Source organism: Hemibagrus wyckioides, linkage group LG02, assembly GCF_019097595.1.
Source record: "Hemibagrus wyckioides isolate EC202008001 linkage group LG02, SWU_Hwy_1.0, whole genome shotgun sequence".
NCBI classification, from domain to species: Eukaryota; Metazoa; Chordata; class Actinopteri; order Siluriformes; family Bagridae; genus Hemibagrus; species Hemibagrus wyckioides.
The window spans coordinates 20185802-20205315 of NC_080711.1; the positions used below are offsets into that span (position 1 = coordinate 20185802).

General features: G+C 35.6%; 2 protein-coding genes across 2 annotated transcripts; both read left to right on the forward strand.

The window, feature by feature from the left end:
- The first annotated feature begins 323 nt into the window (after positions 1-323).
- On the forward strand, positions 324-8113 carry LOC131369076 (uncharacterized). Its single transcript, XM_058415506.1, has 7 exons — positions 324-453; positions 554-663; positions 1449-1766; positions 2320-2556; positions 3365-3469; positions 3746-3823; positions 6077-8113. Exons 2-7 carry the CDS (start codon positions 615-617, stop codon positions 6250-6252), a joined length of 963 nt encoding a protein of 320 aa, XP_058271489.1. The 5' UTR covers positions 324-453; positions 554-614; the 3' UTR covers positions 6253-8113.
- A 1833-nt stretch (positions 8114-9946) lies between these two features.
- Positions 9947-16442, forward strand: LOC131369082 (T-cell surface antigen CD2-like). Its single transcript, XM_058415519.1, has 5 exons — positions 9947-10070; positions 10560-10796; positions 11605-11709; positions 11986-12063; positions 14338-16442. Exons 1-5 carry the CDS (start codon positions 9962-9964, stop codon positions 14511-14513), a joined length of 705 nt encoding a protein of 234 aa, XP_058271502.1. The 5' UTR covers positions 9947-9961; the 3' UTR covers positions 14514-16442.
- Positions 16443-19514: the final 3072 nt, after the last annotated feature.

The following is a 19514-nucleotide window of genomic DNA, read 5'->3' on the forward strand; positions in this document are numbered from 1 at the left end:
GAATAACACACTAAAACACGCTGTTACAAGAAAATAATCCATAACAGTAACATAGCTTCAACACACCACTATATCAGTTCGAGTTTTACTCTAACAGCATGCCATGTTATGTTTTATTCCTGACATAATAAGCAATATCTACATCTATGTCAGTTGACTGAGCCTTAAAGCACTATAAAAATTGATTGTACAAAAATTTCTTCCCTTTCTTCCCATCTCAGATTCCCTAAACAGTGGACTGATTTTTCTTGGAAGTAAATGTGACATGAAACTCAATTTGTTTCAGTCCTGAAACCAAATGTAACATTCTGTCCATTTCTTTAGGAGAGAAAACAGGAAGTGGACATTGCAGAAATGTGATCTTGCTTCCTCTTTTTTCTTACAAGAGTATAATTTGTCATGTAAAACGTTACCCACAGTTTCACCCTATCTGCTACCTTCCACAGACCTAAGGTGAGTGTTGAGTGTTGAGTGTTGGTGTGGGTCTAAGTGTAACTATCTTCATCTTGTGAAAAGCTTCAGAAAGAACAGCGCTGTGTTCATTTCCTTTCAGTTGGTTTGTGGGCTTCTGGATATTTTGACCTCTCTTCTCAAGACTTAGCGAGGGGGGAAAAATGCAGATCGTCTTTGGGATCCTGCTGATGTTCACAGGAGCTGCCTCGGGTAGGTGTCCTCCGGAAACATCATCTTTCTTTCTTTATATTCTTTTTTTTTTTCACTATACCATTCTACAGTGTATAATGTTTTACGCAAACACACTTCTGACTGAAGTTTTCACAGCCCTATTCATATTCGTCATAATAAAAAAGTGAAGTGCTTTTTCTGGAAGTTTTTCCATACAAGATTTATTAATCTTGAATGAAAATATAGTGCTATAGTATAGTGAAAAAAATCTCACAGGCACCATGCTTGCACAAAAATACATCAACTACAGAAATAGATATTTTGCCTGCCTGTCTCATTAGTCAGCAATTATTCTTTTTTTGCTCAACATTGTTTAGCACTAACGATTTGTTCGCTTTTCCACTAAACCTTAATATTATAAGTATAAAGGAGCACTTCCAGTTTCAGACTTTGGCAGCATGTATTCTCGTGATATTCTTCCATCCCAATACACAAGTTTACGATTAGAGTAACATTATGAATAAACGCCTAATTTTATAGTATGTCTGAATGTTGAAAGTTTTCCCTTTTTTTGTGTTAAAGCTTTTAGATTTTGTTTTGTCAGTTGAGTCTGACTTCCCAGTTTGGCTGATTTGCAACTATGTTTTCCTTAAACTGTGAAAGGAATTCCCTTTTGAGTGAATTTGGTGTGTGGTGTGTGAGAAGACAAACACACAAGGACATGTTATTTCTAATAAGAATAATAATGAGAGAATTTTCACAGATCTGGTGTGTTTCAGTGTGCAATAATATTAACAGCTGATGATGTTTTTCTTCCTCTGCAGGTTCACTGTTTCAGGATCATGTTGTCTGTAGATTTACTCAGAGTAATCAGTGTTATGTAGCTGTGGGACAACCTCTGCACCTGCAAATGCCCCAGGAGGATGGGTTTGAACTAAAGACCACTAGTATAATTTTAAGATATAGAAAAACCCAAAGTCCCCCACCAACACCACGTCTCCCAAGATGGCAGTTTGTTAATGATAATAAAACTATGATACTAACCAGTGCAGAGAGGAGCGACTCTGGAACATACACTTTAAACAGCTTTGATGTAAACGGGATAAGTAAAGGCAGTTCTACTCTCCAGGTGAACATTGAAGGTAGGACCACACAACTTCTGATTACATGAATCTGTAATAGTTTTAAAACACACTTCAACATTAGTCTATCTGAATTCATTATAGAACTGTAAAACTGTGGCACAAATTATTGAATTCTACTGAATTCTCAAATCTGATTATTTGGAAAGTCTTTTCTTTTAATAACAGGTGAGGATGTATTTATAAAAGACCAAATGAAAATTGTGAATAATGTACTTAATTTAAATGCCTTCCTTCGGGTGTGTGTCAAATAAATCCAGATGTTTTTGCTAAACCACTGCCATCATCATCATCATCATCAACATCATCATCATCATAGTGCAGAAATATATCCATATTCAAAGTTCCTGTCAAATATACAGGTTAGATATATATAACCAGGATCATATATCCAGTGAACCCAGGACCTGCAGTATTAATGCATGCATGATGTCATTATCTAACAGGCTAACAGGACATAATGAGGCTAAATATCAAGATTAGCTGTGAGTGATGCAGCAGAGAGGAAATCATTAACAACAGTTATTACATTTCTACATTCTGTCATTTACAGCCAGGGTGTCCTCAGTGGAATTGTCCTACAGCTGCTTGTTCTCTGAGGTCAGGAAAGTGTACTGTTCTGCTGATGGAGACAACCTCCGCTTCAACTGGACTTCTGATTCAATCACTCGATTGGAGGATGACAACAAAACTCTCGTACTGGATAAAAAGCATAATGACAAAGTCACCTGTCATGTCGAAAATCACGTCAGTCAGAGCCAAAATTCCACTGAACTCCCAGAATGTGCTGGTGAGTTTTGTATTTATTTTTTTTATTTTAAATAATAAATTAAGGACCTGTCCCTTTGACCTAGTGAAATCCAGGGATAGATCAATTTCCTTACCCTTTTATTTTCATAATCTGTCTTGATTGTACTTTTTTCAGTGCTTTACAAGGCGCTTGGCCAGATTTTTAGAACATTAAAGCCACACGCTCAGCTACTATTGCCTGAGGTAGGAATACTGATTGGTCAAGCTTGTTGCTAAGCAACTGCTTATTTATTATACCTGTACTTTCCTGGTATCTGCTCTATGCAGCAGCCTACATGCTCCGGATTATTTTAATCAGTAGCATTTATAAGAATAGCATAAATATAACACAAAGGCTATATTACAAATACATTTTTGTTATTGATATTTTAGACTACTTGTCCAGCCAGGCAAATAAAATTTTATTTCATTCCCCATATAAAAAAATATATATACCTGGTTTATATACCTGGTGGTATATAAACAGCAACAAAAAAAACATAATCCTTACAGTTTTGCCCATATATATGACAATTCCATAGTTTGTCATTAGAGAACGTATAAGTGATACTTCACTGGCTTTCACAATGACGAAGGTGATCTCATGGTTAATTGATAATCTCAGAGATGAGCAAAGTCATGTGCTACTGTATAAAAGAGGAAGTACTGAGTGAAAAACTTTGTCAAGTTATATATAATAAAACATGTATGTTAAATATACGCCTGAGTTCAAATTCAATTTGTTTTCATCATCATTTCTCTTCACATATCTACACCTTAAATGACTGAAATTGTCTTTCTTCTTGTAGATCTCACTTTGCCTATCCTGATCTCGGTTTGTGTGATCCTCATTGTGCTAGCTGTCTTAGCATTCTGCATCTACAAGAAGAGACAAGACCTAATGAACAAAGAAGGTCAGAAGGAATCTGGCTTTTCACAGCATCGTGTGAAATTCATTGCCTGGCACTCACAAACATTCAAGTCGCATTTAAGTCACTTATTTAAGATCATATTTATTATTTGTGCTTGTTCTGCATGATCTTGTATAAATTGTACTTTATGCTGATTTTATAACAGCCAATCATGTGTCAGGTGTACAGGATAATAAATTGGACAATGAGTGCATTTCTGAATCTTTTGTAATATTCTGTAGCATTATGTAGTTTAATAGATGTGTGTTTTGTTGACAGCCTCTTCTCAGGACAACAAGGAGCTTGTGTATGCAGAGGTCACCCATTCAGCCACGAACAGGACAGAGACAAGACCCAGTACGTGTGAGACTTTACCACACTTTAATAATACATGCACCAAATGTCTTTCATGGATGTGCTCTTAGTTATTAGTGTCAGTCCGTTAACCTTGTCTGATTACATTTCACCTAATAGAAGTTCTCCAAATCTGAGCAATGGAGTCTGAATAATCTGCAGATTATGTAGAAATTCATTTAGACAAAAGAGCAATAGATCATAGAATCATGAATCATAGATGAATAAATTCAGTCCCAGCAGTGTGGATCAGTTTGAATGTGCTTGGCTGAATTCTACACCAAATTTAACACTTATGGTCTTTTAAAATGAATGTTTGCCCTATCCCTCAAAGAGACTGCAGCCAGAGGTTCTAGCTCATTTTAGCCAACTAGTAAATAAACCTAGAAACCACTAGAAAAGCTAGGTGTAAAAATTGTTTATTTTCAGTGAATGAAGCCATGTTGGATATTTGCCCAGAGAATATAATAATAATAATAATAATAATAATAATAATAATAATAATAATAATAATAGCAGTTCAACACACAGTTAACATGCAGGTTTTTAACCTAAAGATAGAAAGAAAGAAATTTAAAAAGACAATTATGTAAATTTATAAAAGAAAATAAATAAATAAAAAATATTGCACAATACAAATAGTAATAAACTAATAGCAATACATATAGTAAAAGAAAGTAAGATTATATAAAATGATAAGATATAAAAAAAATGATAACATATAAAATTATAAAATGATAAAATATTGCACAATGGAACATCACTGTAATGCAATGTTGTAAAGTCTGACAGCCGCTGGTAAGAATGACCTGCGATAGCGCTCCTTCCTACACTGGGGGTGTAGCAGTCTGCTGCTGAAGGAGCTACACAGTATCTCCACAGTCCCATACAGGGATAATAATTACAGCAACAGCAACCTCCTCTCCGCCCACAGTCGACGCTCAGCCACACCCTCCCATGACATACTCTTGCATGTAAAAATGCCAGGAGATCAACAGTTATTGAAACAGTCAAACTATCTCATCTGCACGGTGGTCGAGAAGTGCAAAACAAAACAACAAATCTAAAAACACAATGACAATTTAGACAAACCGGAAAAGGTAGGTATAGTTTGTGAATGGAATTCTTACTGCTGATTGGACGAGACATCTGCCACTTAAGATATACAAGAAGTAGGAAATTGTGTACCTAACTTTATTTCTTGTACATATGTAGAGTTCTGTGTTCACTTTAAACCATTTTTTTCGATAGTGCAACTTTAAATCTTTTAAAGAAAATAATAAACATTTACACTGATCAGGCATAACCTTCTGAGCAGTGACAGGTGAAGTGAATAACGCTGATTATCTCCTCATCATGGCACGTTAGTGGGTGGGATATACATTATTAGGCAGCAAGTGAACATTTTGTCCTCAAAGTTGATGTGTTAGAAGCAGGAAAAATGGAAAAGCGTAAGAATTTGAGTGAGTTTGAAGAAGGGCCAAATGTGATGGCTAGACCACTGGATCAGAGCATCTCCAAAACTGCAGCGGCAACAATGGGCACGTGAGCATCAGAACTGGACCACGGAGCAATGGAAGAAGGTCACATTTTCTTCACATGGATGGCCGGGTGCTTGTGCGTCGATTACCTGGGGAAAACATGGCACCAGGATGCACTATGGGAAGAAGGCAAGCCGGCGGAGGCAGTGTCATGCTTTGGACAATGTCCTGCTGGGAAATCTTGGGTTCTGCGGTTTCGAAGACAAAACAATTCCAGATTAAGTGATGTAAGGAATGCTATAAAAACAGAGCTGCATTCATATACACATGAATCAACTTTCTACTGCTGCAGTCAGCTGTACTTCCTGTATATCCTAAGTGACAGATGTCTGTTCGGATCAGCAGTAAGAATTCCATTTGCAAACTATACCTACCTTTTTCGGTTTGTCTAAATTGATGTTGTGTTTTTGGATTTGTTATTTTATTTTGCACTTCTTGGTCACCGTACATCTGGCACCAAAATCATGCCAAGTCACTTAAATGATTTTACTGCAGTCAAAGTCACTAATGGAAGCTCTTTAACTCTTTTTTTACATGACTTGTATGCCTGGTACTGCTGTCACTTGATTAGATCGTTGCATAATTGAGCAGGAGTCATTTAGAAACAGTTATGGCATCTACCATTTTATAAGTTAAAAGTCTGCTTAATACTATGTACATGAATAAATTTTATTTCATCTGTGATTTCTCTGTGTGGTGTTGTCTTGTGGTTCAGCCCCAGTGCAGTACGAGGGTGTGGAGTACGGCACAGTGGTCACTTCCAACCAGAAGAAGAAAGAGGACGAGGTGCAGTACGGAGAGCTGGTGTTTAACACTCCTGCACAAAAGAAGAGCAAAGTGTCCAAAGTACAGGAAGAGTGTGTGTACTCAGGGGTCCAGCACAGTCAGTGAGTGTCACAATCTCAGTCTGTTTCAGGATGAAGCATTAACATAGATTTTTTTGTTTCTTTCCTTTGTACAGAGCTTTGTTGCTCTGATCATCCTGGTAGAGGAAGTTGATGACATTTCAACCATACAAACTAAACTCCACTTACAGTGAAACTATTTCAGTATCTGGTTATGCAATTGCTGATTTTTTTCAGGCTGAACAGCAGAACAATGGTTTGTCCGTCTTGCTTTCTAGAACTCAGGTAACTGTTTGTGTGGAGTTTTACATGTGCTCACTGCATCCATGTGGTTTCCTCTGACCTCCCAAAACATACCAGTTGGTGTACTGGCTATGCTAAATTTCCCTGTGTGTGTGTGTGTGTGTGTGTGTGAGAAAGAGAGATGCATTACAGAGGACTGTTATAGACTCTGCATATAGACTATAGATAGTTTTTCCACAATGAAACAGTGTTCATAGTTAGTTATTTATTTTAATGAAAAACACTCATCACTGATTCTGTACTCACAGCACAAAAAGATATCTTAACAAATATCTTTATTCTTGTTTAGAAATAAAAGCTTATATATAAGTTTTGCTGTTGTTTTTTCTTGTTTTCATGCTTGTGTCATCACCATGGTCCTTAATCATAAGTAAGGCTTTTGGGACTCGATTAAAAAATTGTTTCATGATTGTAGAGAAAATAAAAAGGAAGTTTCTTGTTGCAGTTTTAAGTGTTAACCCACAAAGCTGCAGCTTCCTAAGCAGATCACACACTGTTTGAGTTGCTCAATTTTTTTTCAAACCATAAAATCTATATTAAGCCTATATTAATAAAGTCTATATTTTATTAAAAAAAAAGATTATGTGAGTGAAATAAATGATCAAAATGTCTAATATTGTTCAGCTGTAAATAGACTTTCAGTTTATATGATGGCTAAAACTTTCAGTGGTGTTGATTTAAATGTCTGTGGCTTGTATTTTGTCAGGAGTTATAGGGACAGTTCCTTTCCAGACCTCTAGGGGTCCTGACAAGTGGTTTATTTATTATTGTTATTCCTATGTTGGTGGTGCCACGCCCTTTCCTCATGTGTTTTCTCGATTTCTCACCTGTCCCTTGTTTTCCCTTGATGTGCTGCTTTATATATGTTTGTCCTTCTGTCTTGGTCAGTGTCAGTCATTATGTTTATATATGTGTGGACGTAACGGTGTGTGTGTGCTGTAAGGCCGGACGCTGTGTTATTTAGGTTTTTATGTTATTGTCATGTTTTGTTGAGGTTATTTAAGTTTCCATGTCATAGTTCTGGTTTATTTCTGTTAATGTTAATGTAGTTGTATTTTGTTTTGTTAAATGAAAGCAGTGCATGTACTGGAGCCCTGTGTTTGGGTCTGATCTGCTACTGTGGGTGATCAAGCTTATGGTGGAGATCCGGGTTTGATCCCCGCCATCGGCGGTGTCCGCCCCATTCATTACTGATTTATTAAAATTATGTTTTTAAAAATATAAGTATATTTTATTCCTGATATTCTGTATTATCTATCACTATAAGACCTCAGCACATTTCCTTTTTGTTTTCTGTGAAATGATACCAAAAAAGGAATTTGTTCAGTTAGACTGTGTTTATGAGTGTGTGTGATATCGTGCCTTAAGAGTTAACGCCTGAGGTTTTACACCACTGTTAACTCAGGGGCAGAAACTTTATTTCTGCAGGCGACTGGCTGATCAGTCCGCAAAGTCATGAGTTTTTTTTTTGTTTGTTTGTTTGTTTGTTTTTTAAACCTATAAATATAGATTTCAAAATTGCGTTATAATGTAATAATTAATGGAAATCATATTTCTGTAATATTTCTGTAAGAAAATAATAAAGTCTTCTAGCTTACATGCCACATGGAGAGTAATTGCTGTGCTTGCTTCTATAAATAAAAAAACAAAAAAATAAAAAAACAAATAATTAAATAAATAAATGATGAATCGTTCGTCCCTGGTTGATTGAAGATTGATTGATTTCGATTTTTGTTATCAACTTCAGGTCCTATTAAGATCAATATATCTGATATAAACATAGAAAAATCAAACTCAGGATTTCAGGATTAAATGGTAAATAAACTATTTATTAAATAGTACTAATAAACAAAGGTGGATATAAATGCAGATTCTATTTATTATAATGTGCAAATAGAACTTAATATGTGAACCAGGATAACTAAGCAAAAACACTAGGACTGTCACTGACTTAAAAGATACAAACATGAGGACAAGGATGAGGCACATGGTAGCATCAGTAGCAAGACCAAGACACAATGAGAAAACATGCACTTAAATGATTTGGAACTAAAGGGATAATTCCACAAAGGTGAGCGTTATCATGGGGGAAATGGAAAACACAATAATGATGAGACAACAATGATGCGGAAGTATGATGATACCTAAAAAAAGGACCAGGCTGGTGTGAGAGGTTTATTGACCATGTATGACCATGTAAGTATGAGTGTGAAAAATATTTACTCAGACAAGACGACCAAACCACAGTGGTGCTCTACCACTTCCAAGTTTCTTGCTTAAAAGTCAAGGGGCCTAGATGATGCACGGAACTTCCTCTGTTTCTCAGTAAAGTGTTATTAGTGCTGTGAAAGAGCCTCATCTTGCTTTTGTAGTCGTTCATCCCTCAGTACCAAGATCTCTATCAAGTACAGAGAGAGGACGGTTCTCTGGGCGAAATGAGAATACAGGTCATTTTTGGAGTCCTGTTGATTTACACCCAAATTGCCATGGGTAGGTTTTATAGGTTTTATTATCTAATAATGCATGATTCTTTTACTTACTACATGTGCAGTTGTACAGTTTCAGCTTCATGGTCTTTTAGTGAATACTTCCTGTACATAAAATATAGAGAATGTTCTTCATCAATAAAATTATGATTTAATAAAAAAAAACATAAATCCTAAGAAAATAAAGTCTAATATATTTTAATACGTAATTTTTCTGATCCTACTTCTTTACCCTGTGCAAGATTTTCTTTTCCTTTCCATCATCAGTGTTAACATGTAGCTTTAAAGGAGTCTAAAACAAATGCAGTTTTCACAGTGCAGCTTAGGGATTGGTGATCTGACAAAAATATTTAATCACAACACTTAAAGTCAATATGCTACTACAATATGATTCTACGATATTTGATATTTTGGGGATTATTTTGTGTGCTCATGTAAATGGTGCATCATTTATTTTATGTCAAGTTGCACAATTTTTGTGTATAATTAAACATCTAGTCTTTGGATGATATTTTAGGAAAAATTCTTCGTCAGGAAGATTTAACAGTTTGCTGAAATATCATTTTTTGTATAATTTAATCACCTGTGCTGTTATAATGTTTTTTCCTGACATTTTATTCCAAAATTTACCAAATAAGTAAATAATCACTTAGATAAGATAAGTTTATAATAAGATTACACAGATCAGAGGTGTGTTTCAGTGTGTAATAATATTAACAGAATGACGATGATGATTTTTTTTCTCCCTCTGCAGGTTTGCTGTTTCAGGATCATGTGGTCTGTAGATTTAATGAGAGTAATCAGTGTTATGTAGCTGTGGGACAACATCTGCACCTGCAAATGCCCTGGGAGGATGGGTTTGACCTAAAGACAAACAATAGTTTCAATTTAAGATATAGAAAAACCCAAAGTCCACCACCAACACCACATCTCCCAAGATGGCAGTTTGTTAATGATAATAAAACTATGATACTAACCAGTGCAGAGAGGAACGACTCTGGAACATACACTTTAGACATCTATGATGTAGACGGGAGAAATAAAAGCAGTTCTACTCTCCAGGTGAACATTGAAGGTAGGACCACACAACCTCTAATCACACCACACTACAATTTTATTTAAAATATATATAAAATATAAACATTTTTAAGATTTCCTTTTATATTTTAACTTTTAACATGAATTTTTTATTCATGCAAATAAAGCCCAATCTAATTAAAAATGCAAACATGTAGACACTCATTTTTACAAAATAAATCTAGGGTTTTTGATTTTACAATTTAAATCTTTGTTAGACAGTAAAGAAGCTCTCAGGAGATCATTGTTCCTCTTCCTCTTTGTCTTTCTGTTCTGTTTTGCTGTGTTTCTGATTTGTTCTTGAATTTTTTGTTTGATAATGTGTTTATTAATTTATTCTGAGGTGTTTATCTCTAATCTGCAGCTCAGGTGTCCTCAGTGAAAGTGACATACAGCTGCTTGTCTCTTGAAGTCGTAAAAGTGAACTGAAAAGTGAAGTGAAATCATTAACAACAGTTATTACATTTCTACATTCTGTCATTTACAGCCAGGGTGTCCTCAGTGGAATTGTCCTACAGCTGCTTGTTCTCTGAGGTCAGGAAAGTGTACTGTTCTGCTGATGGAGACAACCTCCGCTTCAGCTGGACTTCTGATTCAATCACTCGATTGGAGGACGACAACAAAACTCTTGTACTGGATAAAAAGCATAATGACAAAGTCACCTGTCATGTCGAAAATCACGTCAGTCAGAGCCAAAATTCCACTGAACTCCCAGAATGTGCCGGTGAGTTTTGTATTTATTTTTTTTATTTTAAATAATAAATTAAGGACCTGTCCCTTTGACCTAGTGAAATCCAGGGATAGATCAATTTCCTTACCCTTTTATTTTCATAATCTGTCTTGATTGTACTTTTTTCAGTGCTTTACAAGGCGCTTGGCCAGATTTTTAGAACATTAAAGCCACACGCTCAGCTACTATTGCCTGAGGTAGGGATACTGATTGGTCAAGCTTGTTGCTAAGCAACTGCTTATTTATTATACCTGTACTTTCCTGGTATCTGCTCTATGCAGCAGCCTACATGCTCCGGATTATTTTAATCAGTAGCATTTATAAGAATAGCATAAATATAACACAAAGGCTATATTACAAATACATTTTTGTTATTGATATTTTAGACTACTTGTCCAGCCAGGCAAATAAAATTTTATTTCATTCCCCATATAAAAAAATATATATACCTGGTTTATATACCTGGTGGTATATAAACAGCAACAAAAAAAACATAATCCTTACAGTTTTGCCCATATATATGACAATTCCATAGTTTGTCATTAGAGAACGTATAAGTGATACTTCACTGGCTTTCACAATGACGAAGGTGATCTCATGGTTAATTGATAATCTCAGAGATGAGCAAAGTCATGTGCTACTGTATAAAAGAGGAAGTACTGAGTGAAAAACTTTGTCAAGTTATATATAATAAAACATGTATGTTAAATATACGCCTGAGTTCAAATTCAATTTGTTTTCATCATCATTTCTCTTCACATATCTACACCTTAAATGACTGAAATTGTCTTTCTTCTTGTAGATCTCACTTTGCCTATCCTGATCTCGGTTTGTGTGATCCTCATTGTGCTAGCTGTCTTAGCATTCTGCATCTACAAGAAGAGACAAGACCTAATGAACAAAGAAGGTCAGAAGGAATCTGGGTTTTCACAGCATCGTGTGAAATTCATTGCCTGGCACTCACAAACATTCAAGTCGCATTTAAGTCACTTATTTAAGATCATATTTATTATTTGTGCTTGTTCTGCATGATCTTGTATAAATTGTACTTTATGCTGATTTTATAACAGCCAATCATGTGTCAGGTGTACAGGATAATAAATTGGACAATGAGTGCATTTCTGAATCTTTTGTAATATTCTGTAGCATTATGTAGTTTAATAGATGTGTGTTTTGTTGACAGCCTCTTCTCAGGACAACAAGGAGCTTGTGTATGCAGAGGTCACCCATTCAGCCACGAACAGGACAGAGACAAGACCCAGTACGTGTGAGACTTTACCACACTTTAATAATACATGCACCAAATGTCTTTCATGGATGTGCTCTTAGTTATTAGTGTCAGTCCGTTAACCTTGTCTGATTACATTTCACCTAATAGAAGTTCTCCAAATCTGAGCAATGGAGTCTGAATAATCTGCAGATTATGTAGAAATTCATTTAGACAAAAGAGCAATAGATCATAGAATCATGAATCATAGATGAATAAATTCAGTCCCAGCAGTGTGGATCAGTTTGAATGTGCTTGGCTGAATTCTACACCAAATTTAACACTTATGGTCTTTTAAAATGAATGTTTGCCCTATCCCTCAAAGAGACTGCAGCCAGAGGTTCTAGCTCATTTTAGCCAACTAGTAAATAAACCTAGAAACCACTAGAAAAGCTAGGTGTAAAAATTGTTTATTTTCAGTGAATGAAGCCATGTTGGATATTTGCCCAGAGAATATAATAATAATAATAATAATAATAATAATAATAATAATAATAATAATAATAATAATAATAATAATAGCAGTTCAACACACAGTTAACATGCAGGTTTTTAACCTAAAGATAGAAAGAAAGAAATTTAAAAAGACAATTATGTAAATTTATAAAAGAAAATAAATAAATAAAAAATATTGCACAATACAAATAGTAATAAACTAATAGCAATACATATAGTAAAAGAAAGTAAGATTATATAAAATGATAAGATATAAAAAAAAATGATAACATATAAAATTATAAAATGATAAAATATTGCACAATGGAACATCACTGTAATGCAATGTTGTAAAGTCTGACAGCCGCTGGTAAGAATGACCTGCGATAGCGCTCCTTCCTACACTGGGGGTGTAGCAGTCTGCTGCTGAAGGAGCTACACAGTATCTCCACAGTCCCATACAGGGATAATAATTACAGCAACAGCAACCTCCTCTCCGCCCACAGTCGACGCTCAGCCACGCCCTCCCATGACATACTCTTGCATGTAAAAATGCCAGGAGATCAACAGTTATTGAAACAGTCAAACTATCTCATCTGCACGGTGGTCGAGAAGTGCAAAACAAAACAACAAATCTAAAAACACAATGACAATTTAGACAAACCGGAAAAGGTAGGTATAGTTTGTGAATGGAATTCTTACTGCTGATTGGACGAGACATCTGCCACTTAAGATATACAAGAAGTAGGAAATTGTGTACCTAACTTTATTTCTTGTACATATGTAGAGTTCTGTGTTCACTTTAAACCATTTTTTTCGATAGTGCAATTTTAAATCTTTTAAAGAAAATAATAAACATTTACACTGATCAGGCATAACCTTCTGAGCAGTGACAGGTGAAGTGAATAACGCTGATTATCTCCTCATCATGGCACGTTAGTGGGTGGGATATACATTATTAGGCAGCAAGTGAACATTTTGTCCTCAAAGTTGATGTGTTAGAAGCAGGAAAAATGGAAAAGCGTAAGAATTTGAGTGAGTTTGAAGAAGGGCCAAATGTGATGGCTAGACCACTGGATCAGAGCATCTCCAAAACTGCAGCGGCAACAATGGGCACGTGAGCATCAGAACTGGACCACGGAGCAATGGAAGAAGGTCACATTTTCTTCACATGGATGGCCGGGTGCTTGTGCGTCGATTACCTGGGGAAAACATGGCACCAGGATGCACTATGGGAAGAAGGCAAGCCGGCGGAGGCAGTGTCATGCTTTGGACAATGTCCTGCTGGGAAATCTTGGGTTCTGCGGTTTCGAAGACAAAACAATTCCAGATTAAGTGATGTAAGGAATGCTATAAAAACAGAGCTGCATTCATATACACATGAATCAACTTTCTACTGCTGCAGTCAGCTGTACTTCCTGTATATCCTAAGTGACAGATGTCTGTTCGGATCAGCAGTAAGAATTCCATTTGCAAACTATACCTACCTTTTTCAGTTTGTCTAAATTGACGTTGTGTTTTTGGATTTGTTATTTTATTTTGCACTTCTTGGTCACCGTACATCTGGCACCAAATCATGCCACAGTCAAAGTCACTTAAATGATTTTACTGCAGTCAAAGTCACTAATGGAAGCTCTTTAGCTCTTTTTTACATGACTTGTATGCCTGGTACTGCTGTCACTTGATTAGATCGTTGCATAATTGAGCAGGAGTCATTTAGAAACAGTTATGGCATCTACCATTTTATAAGTTAAAAGTCTGCTTAATACTATGTACATGAATAAATTTTATTTCATCTGTGATTTCTCTGTGTGGTGTTGTCTTGTGGTTCAGCCCCAGTGCAGTACGAGGGTGTGGAGTACGGCACAGTGGTCACTTCCAACCAGAAGAAGAAAGAGGACGAGGTGCAGTACGGAGAGCTGGTGTTTAACACTCCTGCACAAAAGAAGAGCAAAGTGTCCAAAGTACAGGAAGAGTGTGTGTACTCAGGGGTCCAGCACAGTCAGTGAGTGTCACAATCTCAGTCTGTTTCAGGATGAAGCATTAACATAGATTTTTTTGTTTCTTTCCTTTGTACAGAGCTTTGTTGCTCTGATCATCCTGGTAGAGGAAGTTGATGACATTTCAACCATACAAACTAAACTCCACTTACAGTGAAACTATTTCAGTATCTGGTTATGCAATTGCTGATTTTTTTCAGGCAGAACAGCAGCACAATGGTTTGTCCGTCTTGCTTTCTAGAACTCAGGTAACTGTTTGTGTGGAGTTTTACATGTGCTCACTGCATCCATGTGGTTTCCTCTGACCTCCCAAAACATACCAGTTGGTGTACTGGCTATACTAAATTTCCCTGTGTGTGTGTGTGTGTGTGTGTGTGCGTGCGTGTGTGTGTGTGTGTGTGTGTGTGTGTGTGTGTGTGTGTGTGCATGTGTGTGTGTGTGTGTGAGAAAGAGAGATGCATTACAGAGGACTGTTATAGACTCTGCATATAGACTATAGATAGTTTTTCCACAATGAAACAGTGTTCATAGTTAGTTATTTATTTTAATGAAAAACACTCATCACTGATTCTGTACTCACAGCACAAAAAGATATCTTAACAAATATCTTTATTCTTGTTTAGAAATAAAAGCTTATATATAAGTTTTGCTGTTGTTTTTTCTTGTTTTCATGCTTGTGTCATCACCATGGTCCTTAATCATAAGTAAGGCTTTTGGGACTCGATTAAAAAATTGTTTCATGATTGTAGAGAAAATAAAAAGGAAGTTTCTTGTTGCAGTTTTAAGTGTTAACCCACAAAGCTGCAGCTTCCTAAGCAGATCACACACTGTTTGAGTTGCTCAATTTTTTTTCAAACCATAAAATCTATATTAAGCCTATATTAATAAAGTCTATATTTTATTAAAAAAAAAGATTATGTGAGTGAAATAAATGATCAAAATGTCTAATATTGTTCAGCTGTAAATAGACTTTCAGTTTATATGATGGCTAAAACTTTCAGTGGTGTTGATTTAAATGTCTGTGGCTTGTATTTTGTCAGGAGTTATAGGGACAGTTCCTTTCCAGACCTCTAGGGGTCCTGACAAGTGGTTTATTTATTATTGTTATTCCTATGTTGGTGGTGCCACGCCCTTTCCTCATGTGTTTTCTCGATTTCTCACCTGTCCCTTGTTTTCCCTTGATGTGCTGCTTTATATATGTTTGTCCTTCTGTCTTGGTCAGTGTCAGTCATTATGTTTATATATGTGTGGACGTAACGGTGTGTGTGTGCTGTAAGGCCGGACGCTGTGTTATTTAAGTTTTTATGTTATTGTCATGTTTTGTTGAGGTTATTTAAGTTTCCATGTCATAGTTCTGGTTTATTTCTGTTAATGTTAATGTAGTTGTATTTTGTTTTGTTAAATGAAAGCAGTGCATGTACTGGAGCCCTGTGTTTGGGTCTGATCTGCTACTGTGGGTGATCAAGCTTATGGTGGAGATCCGGGTTTGATCCCCGCCATCGGCGGTGTCCGCCCCATTCATTACTGATTTATTAAAATTATGTTTTTAAAAATATAAGTATATTTTATTCCTGATATTCTGTATTATCTATCACTATAAGACCTCAGCACATTTCCTTTTTGTTTTCTGTGAAATGATACCAGAAAAGGAATTTGTTCAGTTAGACTGTGTTTATGAGTGTGTGTGATATCGTGCCTTAAGAGTTAACGCCTGAGGTTTTACACCACTGTTAACTCAGGGGCAGAAACTTTATTTCTGCAGGCGACTGGCTGATCAGTCCGCAAAGTCATGAGTTTTTTTTTTGTTTGTTTGTTTGTTTGTTTTTTAAACCTATAAATATAGATTTCAAAATTGCGTTATAATGTAATAATTAATGGAAATCATATTTCTGTAATATTTCTGTAAGAAAATAATAAAGTCTTCTAGCTTACATGCCACATGGAGAGTAATTGCTGTGCTTGCTTCTATAAATAAAAAAACAAAAAAATAAAAAAACAAATAATTAAATAAATAAATGATGAATCGTTCGTCCCTGGTTGATTGAAGATTGATTGATTTCGATTTTTGTTATCAACTTCAGGTCCTATTAAGATCAATATATCTGATATAAACATAGAAAAATCAAACTCAGGATTTTAGGATTAAATGGTAAATAAACTATTTATTAAATAGTACTAATAAACAAAGGTGGATATAAATGCAGATTCTATTTATTATAATGTGCAAATAGAACTTAATATGTGAACCAGGATAACTAAGCAAAAACACTAGGACTGTCACTGACTCAAAAGATACAAACATGAGGACAAGGATGAGGCACATGGTAGCATCAGTAAAGCAAGACCAAGACACAATGAGAAAACATGCACTTAAATGATTTGGAACTAAAGGGATAATTCCACAAAGGTGAGCGTTATCATGGGGGAAATGGAAAACACAATAATGATGAGACAACAATGATGCAGAAGTATGATGATACCTAAAAAAAGGACCAGGCTGGTGTGAGAGGTTTATTGACCATGTATGACCATGTAAGTATGAGTGTGAAAAATATTTACTCAGACAAGACGACCAAACCACAGTGGTGCTCTACCACTTTCAAGTTTCTCGCTTAAAAGTCAAGGGGCCTAGATGATGCACGGAACTTCCTCTGTTTCTCAGTAAAGTGTTATTAGTGCTGTGAAAGAGCCTCATCTTGCTTTTGTAGTCGTTCATCCCTCAGTACCAAGATCTCTATCAAGTACAGAGAGAGGACGGTTCTCTGGGCGAAATGAGAATACAGGTCATTTTTGGAGTCCTGTTGATTAACACCCAAGTTGCCATGAGTAGGTTTTATAGATTTATTATCTAATAATGCATGATTCTTTTACTTACTACATGTGCAGTTGTACAGTTTCAGCTTCATGGTCTTTTAGTGAATACTTCCTGTACATAAAATATAGAGAATGTTCTTCATCAATAAAATTATGATTTAATAAAAAAAAAACATAAATCCTAAGAAAATAAAGTCTAATATATTTTAATACGTAATTTTTCTGATCCTACTTCTTTACCCTGTGCACGATTTTCTTTTCCTTTCCATCATCAGTGTTAACATGTAGCTTTAAAGGAGTCTAAAACAAATGCAGTTTTCACAGTGCAGCTTAGGGATTGGTGATCTGACAAAAATATTTAATCACAATACTTAAAGTCAATATGCTACTACAATATGATTCTACGATATTTGATATTTTGGGGATTATTTTGTGTGCTCATGTAAATGGTGCATCATTTATTTTATGTCAAGTTGCACAATTTTTGTGTATAATTAAACATCTAGTCTTTGGATGATATTTTTAGAAAAAATTCTTCTTTAGGAAGATTTAACAGTTTGCTGAAATATCATTTTTTGTATAATTTAATCACCTGTGCTGTTATAATGTTTTTCCTGACATTTTATTCCAAAATTTACCAAATAAGTAAATAATCACTTAGATAAGATAAGTTTATAATAAGATTACACAGATCAGAGGTGTGTTTCAGTGTGTAATAATATTAACAGAATGACGATGATGATTTTTTTTCTCCCTCTGCAGGTTCGCTGTTTCAGGATCCTGCTGTCTGTAGATTTACTCAGAGGAATCAGTGTTATGTAGCTGTGGGACAACATCTGCAACTGCAAATGCCCTGGGAGGATGGGTTTGACCTAAAGACAAACACTAGTTTAATTTTAAAATATAGAAAAACCCAAAGTCCACCACCAACACCACATCTCCCAAGATGGCAGTTTGTTAACGAAAGTAAAACTATGATACTAACCAGTGCAGAGAAGAACGACTCTGGAACATACACTTTAAACATCTATGATGTAGATGGGAGAAGTAAAGGTAGTTATACTCTCCAGGTGAACATTGAAGGTAGAACCACACAACCTCTAATCACATCACACTACAATTTTATTTAAAATATATATAAAATATAAACATTTTTAAGATTTCCTTTTATATTTTAACTTTTTTATTCATGCAAATAAAGCCCAATCTAATTAAAAATGCAAACATGTAGACACTCATTTTTACAAAATAAATCTAGGGTTTTTGATTTTACAATTTAAATCTTTGTTAGACAGTAAAGAAGCTCTCAGGAGATCATTGTTCCTCTTCCTCTTTGTCTTTCTGTTCTGTTTTGCTGTGTTTCTGATTTGTTCTTGCATTTTTGATTTGATAATGTGTTTATTGATTTATTCTGAGGTGTTTATCTCTAATCTGCAGCTCAGGTGTCCTCAGTGAAAGTGACATACAGCTGCTTGTCTCTTGGAGTCGTGAAAGTGAACTGTTCTGCTGATGGAGACAACCTCCACTTCAACTGGACTTCTGATTTTATCGCACTCTCTCAGCTGGAGAACGGGACCAGCACTGTCATACTGGAACAAGACCATCAAGGAAACATCACCTGTAGAAAATCACGTCAGCCGTGGCCATGATACCGTTGAACTCCTCCAGTGTCTTGGTGAGTCTGTCTTTTATATAGAATGATTTTTTTTGTAAAGAAAGACAGATGTCTGGTAAAACATACTGCGTTTACCCCACTTGCACCCAGAAAAAATTCTGTCCAATCCCAACACATCCTGAGAACATTCTTACCCCCCCCCCCCACTCCTGTAGAAGCTAGTCACTAACCCCTCCGACTCCCACAGACATTCTGAATAACCCCACCCACTCCTACAGAGATTTCAGACTTTTTTGAGAATGCCTTTTTTTGAGTTCCACATGCAGTAAATGGTCTAATATTTATTTCAAAAGTGACATGTTGACATACAGAATTGATCCTAATGCTTAACCCTGTGCAGGCTTTTCTTTTCCATCATCAGTGTTAACATGGAGCTTTAAAGGAGTCTAAAGCAATCTGGACAAAAATATCTAATCATAATGATCACAAAGCTTAAAGACAATATGATTCTACAACATTTAATACGTATTTACTTGTTTTTTTTTATTGTGTGTATGTAAATGGTGCATCATCTATGCATC

Excerpts from the sequence above, each read along its gene's own strand:
- LOC131369076 (XM_058415506.1), top strand. The coding sequence starts at position 615 with ATGCAGATCGTCTTTGGGATCCTGCTGATGTTCACAGGAGCTGCCTCG. Across the intron at positions 1,767-2,319 it reads TCTCCAGGTGAACATTGAAG|CCAGGGTGTCCTCAGTGGAA; the intron begins GTAGGACCACAC and ends TGTCATTTACAG. Across the intron at positions 3,470-3,745 it reads AGACCTAATGAACAAAGAAG|CCTCTTCTCAGGACAACAAG; the intron begins GTCAGAAGGAAT and ends TTTTGTTGACAG.
- LOC131369082 (XM_058415519.1), top strand. The coding sequence starts at position 9,962 with ATGATACTAACCAGTGCAGAGAGGAACGACTCTGGAACATACACTTTA. Across the intron at positions 10,071-10,559 it reads TCTCCAGGTGAACATTGAAG|CCAGGGTGTCCTCAGTGGAA; the intron begins GTAGGACCACAC and ends TGTCATTTACAG. Across the intron at positions 11,710-11,985 it reads AGACCTAATGAACAAAGAAG|CCTCTTCTCAGGACAACAAG; the intron begins GTCAGAAGGAAT and ends TTTTGTTGACAG.